We start from the raw sequence: 13,972 nt of genomic DNA, 5'->3' as shown, positions 1-13,972 counted from the left end.
TGCTGCTCCCTCACACACAGCAACAAAGTTAAGGCTTTGCACCATGAAGACAGCCAGGCAAACTGATAAACTGTCTTTGAGCAGAAGAAACAAAAAAATCTGATGACATATTTTTGCTTTCGGCCATGGTACTGTTGTGACTCTGATAATATTCGATGCTAGAGCCAGACTGATTTTTTTTTTTTTTAATTTTGAATGGATTGATGTGAAATTTTGTTCAGCCTTTTAGGAGAAGCTCAGCATGAATTTTAAGAAAAAAAGAAATTCAAGAGTATTTTTTAAAGTAAACACTTCTTGCTGTAAGACACGGGTGTCTCACAGCAAGAAGGTCCTGGGTTCAAATCCAACGGCCAGCCTGGGCCGTTGGATTTGATTTCTCCCACAATCCAAAGACATGGATGTTTTGGAGTAATTGGCAATCCTAAATTGGCCATAGGTTTGAAACAGATTTCCCCAACATTTGTTACGTGTAGTTATTTACGAGTCCTCACTAAGACAGTATGACAGTGCAATTTAGAAATATAATTTTATTGTCACAGGAAATTACTTGTTTAAGCTCCACCTTCCAGCCATCAGCTGGCTGTATTTGTAGTGTTCCAAACCTGTGGGTCAATAGGGAAGTTGTATAGTGCCCTCTGGTGGACAAAGAACTGCAACAACGCTCATAACATGATTGAAGGGTGTTTCTCCTGGCAATTTTTTAAATTTTGTTAATTTTTATTTGTTGGTCATTATTAATGCTGATAATGGTATATCAGCAAATGGCTATTACCGACCAGTATATCAGCCCCGTTGACAAAAAGTCATAATTGTTATCAATCTTTAGTGAGGAGCATGATTTCTACCTCAAGACTTATTTTGACTTTAATCAATTAGCAATTGCTGAAAAGCAGCAACTTCAAAGACATTAACTGAAGCCTAGAAAGAATAATGAAGAAAAAACAGAACAAAAATTGAATCGTTTTACAAATGCATGCACTGTGTATGTGAAAAAGTATAATAACGTCTGTGCCACCATCAAATCAAAATCTCTGGTTCACTTTGGTTCACTGCAAGCCTCAGTTCACTTTGTGTTTAGACCTGATGAGCAAGTGTTGCCTGCTAACTTGATAAACTGAAATATTGTGGCATATTGGTGGTTTCATTGTGAGCATGTCAGCGTACTGGTGTTGGCACTCAAAGCACTGAGGTAGCACCATAGGACTAGATTCTTTCATTAAACTTAAAACAAAATTAAAGTTTTTTCATTCTGTCTGTTCTTGTATTATTATGTCGACATAGACTACACTGATTTTTTTTAATTTTGTCTTTCTCATATGTGTCAGAAGGCCTAACTAACTGAGGGCAAATTCAGCTTCCTCATATAATGACCATAGTCTGTCATGAAGCTGTTTTCTTAATGTTGTTTTCCACTGTGGATTACACACATACTGTCACAAAGGGACAAATCCGGAAGTGAAAAATCCAGACACCTAAGCAGTTCTTTTCATCACCCAAAGGCATTTTCTGCTATGATACTGTAGCTGCATTTGGTAAGCCTCAGTGCTGTTGTGTGTGGAAGTGGCTGGCAGACACAGTCAAACTGTCACGCTCTGAATGGCTTCCGCTGTGTCGCAGATTGTGTGGCCCAGGGCAGGACTGGGGATTGCAGGACTATGAAAGCTACTTTACTCCTCACCTTCCTCTTTGCTGTTTCTTTCTGTGTGTGAATGTGAAACACATTTTGAGACAGTTTTGTTGCCTGAAAATGCATCTGTGGGAACCTGATTTAAAAACACAGTTAATAGGGTGCAAATTCCAGTCTAGTGGCACGTAGCATGTTGCCTCAGAGCTGTAAATAGTTTTGGACACACAAAGCGAGATCTGTCACTCTTGAACAAGTGTAAACAATGTTTAGAAAACTTGTGACTGCATTCCTGACGTAATAAGCTCTCACACCCCATGAATTAAAAAAAAGATTTAAAAGGACGAATAGGCTCAGTTTGAGATGTTTTAGGTTAATAAATTAATTAAGTAAGGATTGTGGAAAAGTGGAAGAACATCTAGGTCAACAAAATACATGAAGCCTCATATATATTTATATTTAAAAAGTAAAAACAGTCACAAATCACCTGGCCTTGCTCAGAGTCAGGCCTCATGCCGAGGCTTGTAAAGCCTGTATTCTCTTTAAATTAAATGGAGTCTCACTTGTTTGCCATGTAAAACATTGGGATTGTGCAAAGATCTTTGACCTGCTCCATATTTCTTTATATTTTGCTTGGAGACTGGAAAATAGGTGCACCAGTTTACTGAAAGGTCCAAACACATATGGAAATAAATGTATGTTTTATGTATACATAGACATTGTCGTTTTTTTTAGGATTGTTTTCATGCTGAAAAATGAAGCTGTTGCCAATCAGACACTTTCCAGTACCATCAAGATTTGATACCTTTTTCATATTTCCATCGATTTTAACAAAATTCCCAACCCCGCTGGCTGAAAAGCAGTCCCAAACCACAACAGACCCTCCGCTGTGTTTTACAGATGGCTGTAAACACTCATTGTTTTACTTCTATCATGACAAAATAATGGTGATTTGAAGCAAAAATGTAAAATTTGGATTCATCACTCCTGTCACCATCGATGTTTACTCCATTTCTTTTGTAATTTGAGGTAGCTCAGCCTTTTCTCTCTGTTCTCTTTGTTAAGAATGGTTTCTTGAAAGTCACTCTTGCACTGATGCTGATGAGGCTTTGGCAAATATTAGATGGGTGAACTGAAGGGCTATATGCATCTCTCAGGTCCTGTGACAGGACTCTGTCAGGCCTGCCACTTCTTCTGTCCTCTGCTTGTTCAGTTTCCTCAGATTTTAAATGTCACTCTGCACACCATGCGAATGCTGACTTTTTAGGTCTTTGGGAATCAACTTGTTAGTGCTAAAATACCATTTCATGCCTGCCATCATGTGTTTTTTTTACATTTTGTAGAAATTATGTGTTTTGGCGACAGGCTGCTAGATATTTGTGGATAGTTGAGTTGGTGGTGTCTTTTTATGCTTGATTAGTGGTCACCCCTTCCAAAAAAAACTTCCTCTGAAAATGGTCAGTTACAAGGATTGAAGTGAAAATGAGTGAAAACGCGGCCAATGTCCAAAGAAAAGATTTTTGGAAAGCCTGAGGAACTTTCAAAATAGAAAAATCTGGTTCTTTGGAGGCAAAATATAAAGAAATTAAGGGTATCTTGACAGGACAAGGGTAACTACTAGTAGCCACATCATTATACACCTGATACTGGAGACATCATCTGGTCAGCCAAAACTAAAAGATGTAATCACAGTAATTGTAATTGTGTTCATGTTTTTGTCTTTTTTTGAGCCCTTTTTCAGACGGGCTCAGACCAGGTAATCAAATCTGGTGTGACTGGTGACACACGAACAAACTTGTGGTGCACAGAGCCATTTGAAGTTCTAGAAGAAGTGAATTAGACTTTAATAAAATCTCAAAACGAGTTTGAGATTGAAAGCCTTGGAGACAGTCCATAGATTGTTGATGTGATGTGCCTCAGCTGTGATCATGTAAATATGCCTTGTGTCTGTGCATTAAGTCTGTTCTTCACCTTCTTTACTTTCAGATAAAGTTCTTAAAACACTATTGTCTTTTTTCACAATCTTACTAAAAATCAAATGGCGTATTTCTTCAAGTGTAATCCCAAAAAGTACTATATTATGATTACAAGTGATGCAAATGATGTGTAGAATAGTCTAACCAAACGTCTGAAGCTTCACACAGGCTAAAAAGGTCTCAAATGCAGTAAAGTGCTAGGTGTTTTATGCTTTAAATGCATTAATTTCTGCTCAGTGCACTCAGGTAAGACATGCTTACGTACATGCTAATCATTTTAGAGGTGTGTGAGAGTCTGCGTCGAGGCACAAATCTCCACTGCACTCCGTCCGCATCCATCGGCTTTTGTTCTGGAGAATTGATTGTCCTTTTGTTCGCGGCAGAGATGGATTGCAGCGCTGACAGGCAACGTTCGATGGAGTTTTATTCAGTCACACAGCTCACTAAACGTGCTTTCATAGCCTCTGTTACACCAATCATTAATTACTCACCCAAGCTCAGTGCGGGGCTCGCTGGTTGCTATGGCAATGTGCTGCAGAGACCACCACGGTTACACGCTGTAGCTGTGATCTGTCTCTCGCCGGTTGTTTTGTTCAGTTGTCTGCCGCTCAAGTACAGTCCCTGGGACACACAGCTGAACAGACTCTGTGTTACAGTTCAAATGCACTTTGTACAGATTTGTCCAGTGTTTCGGACGTCTGTGCTGGAATTTTTTTCCCCCACTTACTCATTACTTAACCTGTGGGCATTACAATAGCAGTGCAGACAAGTATAACTGCACTGTCTGGAATACACTACAGAAGACTTTCGGGTATTTTTGTGTGTCTGAATTTCTAACTTAAAGTCTGAAAGCTCAGGAAAGATAGTTTGCCCTTATTTAATCCTCCAACATAGAAGCTTTTTAAAGGTTGTTCAAGCTCACTGTCACTGCATTGCGAAACTGCACTGTATATCAGTTTAAGTATGTCTGATCTGCGAATTAAAGTTTTTTTCCTGCTCTCTCTCTCTCAGGCCAGCCAGTTAGGGGTTTACCGGGCATTTGTGGACAACTATGAGCTTGCTGTGGAGACGGCGGAGAAGTGCTGCCAGGCTAACACGCAGTTTGCTGAAATTTCTGAGGTAAGCAAGCGAGTAAAAACAACAGTTAAGTCACTTGATTCCTATTTACCAGCAAACTGAGGCTTGTGCTTTTCCCCCCTTGATGTGCTACGCAATGCTTTACAAGGATTATAAAGCTCTATAAAAATGTGTCTGTTCTCCTTTTAAGAAGTCTTCTCCTTTTGCACTTCAGAATAGTGTGAAAGCTTGGAAGCACTGAAAAGGCAGTCAAAATATCGGGCTAGTATCTCCAAATTTGAACTTACTCAACCTTCTGTGAAAATAACTTGAAATTGAGAAATTTTGGGATAATAACATTCAGCAACATCACTTGATTTATTTTTGTTAGGTTAACCTTTTTATTCTATGCAACTAATGTGGTGATATAACAGCATCTGATGATGAAAAACATTACCTCACTAATCCAATCACAGACCAAAGTGATAAAATTAACTGAACACAGTATGAATTGATACTGCATCGCATTTTTGTTGTCATGACTCGAGCCATAGAGCAGTTTGTGATGGTAAAGCTCTGCTGGGGTTGGGGTAATTACTATTATTTCTACATGATGTTAACATAAACCTTCCTTAGCTCTGTACCTATTTATACAAGAAGAGCAAAAATGCACCTAGCTGCTTGTGCAGCTGGAGACAACGCAGAATGAAAATGATGACTAACCTTCAGCTGTGTTCAATTAGTGTGTTCAGTCAATGAACATTGCCTAAGAGGTGTTGTAGACTCTGAAAGAGTCAGTTTAGTCACTGCTTAACATTTTTGTTCCCGATTAAATGCACTTGCAAAACACACTGCCATCGTTCACCCAAACAGCTTTTATAATTCCCTTGCATTTAAATTTTAATGCTCTGCTGAATATTTCTGTGCAAATGCAGCCAGAGGCAAGATGTGATGTGTGCCCATGCGTATATTATTGTTTGAGGATAGCGGATGGTGTTTTCTGCAGTTTTCTTTGGTGAAGGCCTCTATTTGGCTTCATCTGCAATTAGAGCACCTGTAAAATAGGAGCTCTCCTGTACAGGGTGTAGAAACAGTCTCATAAATCGAAGTATTTTTTATCTAAACTTGAGTTTCCAAACGCTTCATGGGCTGAGAAGATATTATACTCTGGCCTCAAATCTAGCTTTGAAAGCTGATATAAAATCCGGTTTAAACTTCTCGTCTCCCAGTAGAGTGTTGTACTGAGGCCGTCCAACATAGATAGGAAATGTGAAAGCTCCAGCAACATCGCAGCTCTCGTCATACATTTTGAGATATTTCTGTTTGAACGGCAGCCAAGGATTTAGATTTTTTGAGGGGGATTTGAGGAGAAGTGTTTTTTAAACTGCTATTTATGAATTAAACAGAAAAAAATATATTGATCCTAAATAATGATCTTTTATTATGTGGAAGAAAACTGCAGTTGTGAGTTAAACTAGTTCTCATGCCATTTCTTTCTCACACATCATCAGCACATGTCTGTGTTTTCTGAGGACCAGTAGTCAAGAGTGGAGGCTGGTATCTACATGCATATGGGGAGTTCATCATCGAGGGCTGTTAATGGTCTTAGTAATGATGCATGACTCGAAGCCATCTGAGCGAGATGGTGGGGGGAAAATCTGCTGAGTATTGCATAATTAATTTGGAAGTGGATGACCTTAAAGCTAAAGAATGAAAAGATAGTAACTTCATCGTGTTTTGTCACTGAAGAGACTTTTAAAGGTCTTTTTATACATTTTTAAGCCACTGTTTGCACCTTTGTTTTGTACCCAAACAGAACCTGAAGGTGAGGAGCCCCAAGGACTGTAAGGAGACAGGCAAGAACTCACTAGAAGGTCAGCTATCTCGTGCCACACTTTACACCCCTTCTGTGTAAACATTTTTATTGTCTATATGTTGCAAATGGGCTCAGTAAAAAATCTGTCTGTTATCTGCTCTTTTTTCGTTTATAGCTTTGCTTTATAAACCAGTGGACAGAGTGACACGCAGCACTTTGGTACTTCATGTAAGTAATAGAGAACGTGCAGGCCCAGCGATGCTCATTAATAACTGTGTTCTACTGTATTTTGGGAATTGTGACGTTTTCTCACAAATGAAACCATGAAAGAATGCGTTGGATGATCAAAGAACAGCCTGTGTTTCATTTGTCATTGGTTAGCATAATTGCTTAGAATTTATTATTTTTATTTTTTTTAAACCTGACTGCCCGTCTTTTTTTTTTTCCAGCTGTTTTATTGTACTGAACGGGTCTATGGGTCTCTAGTTTATTGAATCTGTGAAATCTTATTGTAGAAACATTGAGCCATAAAGCTGTGTGACTCATCCATACATTTCCTGGACTGTGGTGTTTTTTGATAAAGAGTATGGCTGGACTGTGTGTGTAACACTTAAAAGGAAAAGAGGATTATAGTTAACTCGTAATAAGTAAGATTTGCTATACTGAAACTTTATAAGTGGACTGCATGCACCTGAATATATGCTTCTGCATCTCAATGTTTCTCCTTGTACTGCTAGGACTTGCTCAAACACACACCCATCAGCCACCCGGACCACCCCCTTCTGCAGGATGCCTTGCGGATCTCCCAGAACTTTCTGTCTAGCATCAATGAGGAGACGACGTCCCGTCGCCAGACTTTCAAGAAAGGAGAGGTGAGTGTTACAGAGGTTTAAAAGTCAGGCTGAGGTCTGAGCTGATGTCATTCTTTGGTCCAATTATTGCCTTGAGCAGCTCATAGGAGGTGTGGTATATTCTGTTGTCTCGAAATTGTAACTATGACTTTAATAAACTGTAACATTAAGGACACATCTTTGACTTGATTCTGTTTAAATGAAATGAAATTACATTAAATTAAATCAAAACTCACATAGTGCTTGTTCGGTACACCCTCTAAATGACCTTGAAGTTACTGCCATAGGGGTCTACCAGATGCACCAATCTGCAGCCTAAAGCAGAGCCCATGTCCTTATATGGTCATACCAGGGTTGTCTAGTTGAGAGCAATTCCCCTAACGCTAACACACTTGATCTCAGCCGCCCCCACCCCCGCCCCGCTGTCTCTCTCATCCCTGGAGATGGCTTGATGCACACGAGTGGATGCCTCTTGATTGATAGCTTGCGTGACAGTGCCGTACATAATGCCTTGTAATGAGCAACCAGTCCGCTCTGACTGGCAGATTCCAAGTTAATTATTCATAAATTGACTGTGGGAGGGAGCGAGCAAAAAGGCTCCTCCCTCACTCACCGGGAGGTCATTACCGCACCCTTTCCTCACACACACGCACACGCAGAGCTTCACATGCTTTCTCATTCTCCTGGTCTTGTTTGCTTTTGAACATATATACCCACCTGTCCCTCCAGGCGCCCATTTCCATCTCCACACCGCCATACCACAATCATGAAATTTTTATCATGGATACATGAAAGCAGCACATGGAAATCAATGAGGCTCATTATATTGTGCCTCGCTATGGATGGAGCATGCGATAGACTTGATATGATTTTTTTCAGTTCCTTGTTGAATTTACAGACTCCGGACTGCACATACATGTCACAGTGGTTTACATTTAAGTTTATTTCAGTTCAGCAGTCGTAATGTTTTTCCTTTCTTCTGCTGTTATGCCATAATGAGAGGACGCGAGAACAAAAGGAAACAGGTCAGAGTGCTCAATTATGATCTGACCTGAAATCTGCTTGTGAGCAGTCTGTGTTTTTAGTCACTGGAGGCATGCAGGAGCATAGCAAAACAGGTGCCCCCCAGAGGTCCTGGCCTGGCCACATGAGTGGGGGGCGACACAAACACAAACTGCTTAATTAAAATGCAAACGATGTCGCTCACTCGGCTCTGTTTTCCTTTGGGGGAAAAAAATGCTCCTGATGTGAGTGGAGCTAAATGTACACAGTCATCTAGACCCTTCAGCTTCTCGCTGTTAATAAACAAACGTGTCCCGAATTTTTTGTACAAGATAAAAAAACCACACACACACATGCACACACAGACGCAGTGTGGCCCTCTAAGCATTTACTCTAAATATAAACACAGACCTTTTGTAAACTCACGCCAGTGCTTGCGCGCTGTCAGCGAGGCACCTCCAGGAGATGGTCAATATTTAATCGGCGTCCTCTGCGTCGGCGTGCTCCGCCCGATGTCGCTCTCTTTCCACACTTACGCTGCTGACGTTCTGCTCAGTTTTTACAAGGAAAAAAGAGAGACGCGTTTCTCCGAAGATTCATGCTGTGAAAATGTCATCTGATGTGCGCAGACGGCTGGTTTGTTAAAGATGTCTTTTTTTTTTCTTTCCTAGTTGCAGAGCAAAGAAGCTCGATAAAATGAATGAGCTCGTCTTCCCATATTCTCATTTCTGCCTGCATCCGCATGGTGGCTGTGAAATAGTGCATTTATGCATCTGCATTAAATCTACGTAATAGATACACGGCTACCACAAACCGGTCTGAAACCCTGCGCTTTAATATACATCATAAACTAATGTGCACCTCCTAGAAATGTAGCTACACATTACATCGAAGCAGTCGCGAACAGCTCTATAAATATTCAGTGCAAGAATCTAAATTAAGCCTTTTTTTCATGACTTTTTAGATATTTTATTGTTGTTTTTTAGTAGCAGAAAGAGGCCACATCTACATATCTTTTGTCCCATAACCGTTGGCTACATGGTGTTTGAAGCGTCAGCTTTAACGATCATGTAAAGACCAGATAATGATATCCTGTGCTTGTAATGTTAATGTGCATGCTTACAGTACAGATTCACATTTTTTAGCACCGGTTCCCTCTGATGTGTCAAATCTTCAAACTGCTGCGCAACACTCTAAAAATAAACTGACTTGACAGCATGTAAGCTGGCACATGTATGACATAGACAGAGCTTTTTGATTGGTTGTTTGTTTTCTAGATAGGAAGTATCCTCCAGGGGTAATGTTACATGTGGAGCAACTTCACAGAACATCTGAGTCCCCATGCAAACACATGGAGACTGAGAGATGTGTGTGTACACTGCTCAACAGTGGCTGGGACAGTATAATCCTGATTAGGCAAATAGACCTGGGCAGAAGAGAAGAAGGCATAATGAGTTTTTCTTTGGTTTTTTTAGGGATCCTCTTGTTATCCTCTTGTTGTGGTTGAACTGACAGATGTAGATGACAGTTTCCAGTAGAGATGGCTGTCAGACAGACAGTAAGCAGTTCATCCGGAAGCTATCTATCACAGCACTTGGTCGTGATCACAACCTTGATTGTGTAGCTCGTGATGAATAGTTATATCCTTCAGTGGGAATTAGTTTCTATTAGATTGTTATTTCAGGGATCAAAATGTGATCGTAATGTGCTGTGGGATAGGCAGCGAGTGCGTGCCTCGACAACAGATCACTGCAGTGGAGCTGCTGTGGTGATATGTCACATGGTTCGCCGTCTATCTACAGCTAGAAACTGCTGCATGACATCTGTTCTGTCGAGAGCTACTACGTCCCTCTCTGTCTTCTTCTCTCCTTTCCTTCCTCTCTCCCTCTCTCAGACCTTTCCTTTTTATTGGGTCAGAGAGCCCCCCCCCCCCCCCCCCCCATCCTCACCCCCCCCCCCCCCCCCCCCACCACTGCCACTTTTCTTTTAAAATCATGCCCCATTATCTCTTTCCCTCTCTGTCTTGGTCATTCTCCTTTGATTCTCTCGGGCTTAAACATCGAGTGACACAGCATGATTCTCCTCCTTGTTAGCAGATGCCCAGTGAGAATTTGTAAGCGCATAAACTTCTCTTTCATTAGCGTCATGTCCACTTCAGTGTTTTCAGGCGGTGACAGTAACTGTGTATTTGTGATGGAGAGGGGAAAGAAGAAAAACTGCACAAAGATGAAGACGAGGCATGTCGTTGGTTCTGGAAAGTGTGATGTCATGTTTCAGGGTTTTCCTGTTAGACTGACAGGATTTGGGAAGTCAAGTGCTGGTGTGGTCATTACATGAAGAAAAATATGGTTTGGTTGCAGTGGAAGATGTAAAATGAGCATTAAAGCCTCATTCTTTGGTTGGACAGTTTTTCTGGTAGTTACCCAAAGGAAACCCATACAATCCAATAAAGCGTGTGAAAAATTGAAACTTTACTAGTTAAATTTGAACAGATGAAAAAAAACTATTTAAAGCAATTCAGTAGAAATGATCACGTGTACAGTCAATCAGAAGTATAAAAGTGGTGTCACAAATGAGTGATTGTTGTCTTTTTGCAAATTGTATTATCTCCTTTTTACAGTGAACCACTTGGATCTAATCTCTAACCACAAGTAAAACAAAGGTTATGACCATTTAAAAGCAGATTGTTTCCTTTTGAGATGTGGTTTGAGCTTCCTTTGCTCTCGGTTTTTGTTTTAATGTCCAGTCCTCCGTCTCCTTCTTAGCAAAGGGCATCACTGCCCTCTTTTGGCAAATGATGATATTACACATCTCATTATATAGTCTGACATCAGTGATCAGAGCTCTGGTCACTGATGTCACAAACATCACTCTTCCTCCTCTCGTTTCCTCCCTTACTCATCCTTTCCTGTGTGATCCCATGGTTCGTGATGATGATGCCAGATCAAGCATTTGAAAATAATTTTTTTAATGTCTTTTGGGCGGTGGGGAAAGGTGAGGTTTTTGTCATTTTTGATGCTGTAAAGCTAAACTCCTCTCTCCCTTCCCTCCTTCACCTTCCTTTCCTTCTGGTGTCCTCTTTCACACACTTGTGGAAGAGTGTGTGAAAGAGTCACACTTGTGACTCTTAAAATGGTCTGAGCTCCCTAAAATGCCGCCGCCTCCATTCCCCATTATCTAGACTGCCAGCAATTCAGTTTGGATGCACGTTTCTCCAAGTGACTCTGTTTTTTCTTTTTGTTTGTTTTTTTGTGAGCTGTTTAGCTATCAACATAAAAGTGCTGTCTTTTTTACTGACCCCCTGAGTGTTGTCTTTTGTTGCCATAGAATCGCCAGCTGCTGAAGGACAGTTTCATGGTGGAGCTGGTGGAGGGAGCCAGGAAGCTTCGGCACGTCTTCCTCTTCACCGATCTGCTGCTCTGCGCCAAGCTGAAGAAACAGATTGGAGGGTAAGAAGAATCTGCTTATTTTTCTCATTCTCAGGGATGAGATACACTGACATGCATCCAGCAGATTAGCAGCAACGCTGACAAACAAGTCTAAAATTAGTAATAGTTACCATCTATGTTAGAACAGGACCTAAGCTTCACAACAACAACCAGAGTTATTGACACAGATTTAATAATCTCTATTATTTGAAATATTTTCCCAAAAGACCCTCTTGATATTTTTTTTTTTGTTTTACAGATAATAAGTATTTTTCTTCATTTATCCCTGGCTCATCGTCTTTCATGTACCCCTTTTTTTTTACTTTCCTTTAACCAACACTCTCCTTTTAATTTCCTGTCCTTCTCCTGCTGCAGTAAAAACCAGCAGTATGACTGTAAGTGGTACATCCCCCTGAGCGAAATGACCTTCCAGGGCCCCGAGGAGGCTGAGCCACTTACCATCCCTCAAGTCCCCGATGAAGAGCTGGACGCCATGAAGGTCAAGATCTCACACCTCCGCAGCGAGATTCAGAGAGAGAAGGTATCGTAGATGTGCTCTAATCCAGATTTCTGCATGCAGATATTCAGAAGTAGATGCTTATTCGAGTTGGATATGTGCAGTAGTTTCACCGATATCTGTTTGGAAACTTAAACAAGATTATTTCTTTTTTGTTTGTTTTTTTTGTATTTCAAGCAGTCCAAATGTAGCAGTTACTCTCTTTCTCACAGTTGAATAGGTTTTGCACGCTCTTCCAAGTAAAGTCAAATATTTTCACCACCAGAGAGCAAACAAGGGTTCAAAAGTCATTGATCGCCTCCGGAAGAAGCTGTCTGAACAGGAGTCTTTGCTCCTGTTAACATCCCCAAGCATACCCCTCAGATTCTACAACAAGAATGGAAAGGTAATGATGCTTTCTATCCTAAACTACGTCTGCTTTTATTTTATCAACAGCTCTTTCCCATCAGCTTCCCCTCACTGCTCCTTCTCCTCATTTTAATGGTTGTTTTTAAAATTATTTATATTAATTTTTGGGTTGCTAACTTCTGTTGTAACTGCATACTTTCTTTTTATGAGTGTGTATCAATTTCTGCATGACACCTTGTACAATTATGCTGGCTCAAAGTCAGTACATAACAACAGGCTTAAAGAGAATGTGAATATTTGCACATATAGACAGTGAATGCATTAAACAGTAACCGTGAGACTTGGTCACTGCTGTGACAGGAGGGGGGCTGGCTTTGTTATGCTATGGTGTAGCAGTTTGGTGGTTCAGATTTATATTATAAGGTCACTACAAAATGCAGATAAGTGGTCACATTTATCTCATGTGGAAACGCATGCAAGTGATCAGATATTCAGGAAGTGACCAGATATTCAGGAAGTGACCATACGGGGTCACTGAGTGGTTTTTAATATGAAAATGATTTGAAGCACATGGTAGAGCCTTTGTCGCTGGGCAAAATCTGGGCTTAAATCTTAAACAGCACTCTCTACCATTATCCCCTCAAAAATGTGAACTGAGGGGATATCATTCACTAAAAATATTTTTCCCTTCCTCCTGAACAGTTCGAGAAACTTAACGGATGAACATGAACGTGCATTGAGTTATCGTGTTGGTCTTCCTGTTATTTTGTGACCATCTGTTTTTCTCAAATGCCTCTCATGTGTTTATTTTTCAGAGCTACAGTTTCCTGATTTCATCTGACTATGAACGTGCAGAGTGGAAGGAAATAATCAAGGATCAGCAGAAGAAGTGTAAGTGTCAGTCAGGCTGGACCGGCTCAGTCATCTGAAGTGCAAGATACTAAAATTTGGGCATGTTTATGTAAATACTACCAATCGATTGAGGCTATGAAACCAATATTTTTTTGCACATCTGTATGGCACGTGGTGTTTTTTTAAAGTACAGTGTGATTTAAAATCGAAATATACTGTCTCCCCTCAAGGTTTTAAAACAGTTTCCCTGACGTCCATGGAGCTGCAGATGTTGACCAGCTCTTGTATAAAACTACAAACTGTCCACCACATTCCACTTAGTATTAACAAAGAAGGTAGAGTGACTGTTTTTATTTTGTCTAACATAATTTTGTGTTTTTTACAGACTTCTTTTAAGTTAAAGATATTCATGAGTGCTTATGAGGCAGTTTTATTTACAGCCTTGGTTTGTCTGTGCTTTTATTGGAAACCTTGAGCTTTCCCATAATGTCCCCAGGAATAA

General features: G+C 40.4%; 1 protein-coding gene across 1 annotated transcript in view; it reads left to right on the top strand.

Moving 5' to 3' along the window:
• bcr (BCR activator of RhoGEF and GTPase) overlaps positions 1–13,972 on the top strand; it is an 83,298-nt gene that overhangs the window by 57,172 nt on the left and 12,154 nt on the right. Inside the window, exons 5-13 of the mRNA XM_006788744.3 lie at positions 4,612–4,719; positions 6,473–6,530; positions 6,648–6,700; positions 7,210–7,344; positions 11,653–11,774; positions 12,129–12,294; positions 12,536–12,655; positions 13,434–13,509; positions 13,701–13,805. Coding sequence (XP_006788807.2) covers positions 4,612–4,719; positions 6,473–6,530; positions 6,648–6,700; positions 7,210–7,344; positions 11,653–11,774; positions 12,129–12,294; positions 12,536–12,655; positions 13,434–13,509; positions 13,701–13,805 — 943 coding nt within the window. The remainder of the gene's footprint in view (positions 1–4,611; positions 4,720–6,472; positions 6,531–6,647; positions 6,701–7,209; positions 7,345–11,652; positions 11,775–12,128; positions 12,295–12,535; positions 12,656–13,433; positions 13,510–13,700; positions 13,806–13,972) is intronic.

This window comes from Neolamprologus brichardi, chromosome 7 (assembly GCF_056152115.1).
Source record: "Neolamprologus brichardi isolate AB-2024 chromosome 7, ASM5615211v1, whole genome shotgun sequence".
In the NCBI taxonomy this organism is placed as follows: domain Eukaryota; kingdom Metazoa; phylum Chordata; class Actinopteri; order Cichliformes; family Cichlidae; genus Neolamprologus; species Neolamprologus brichardi.
Note: the sequence above shows the minus strand (reverse complement) of the source record. Positions and strands in the feature narration are given on the sequence as shown.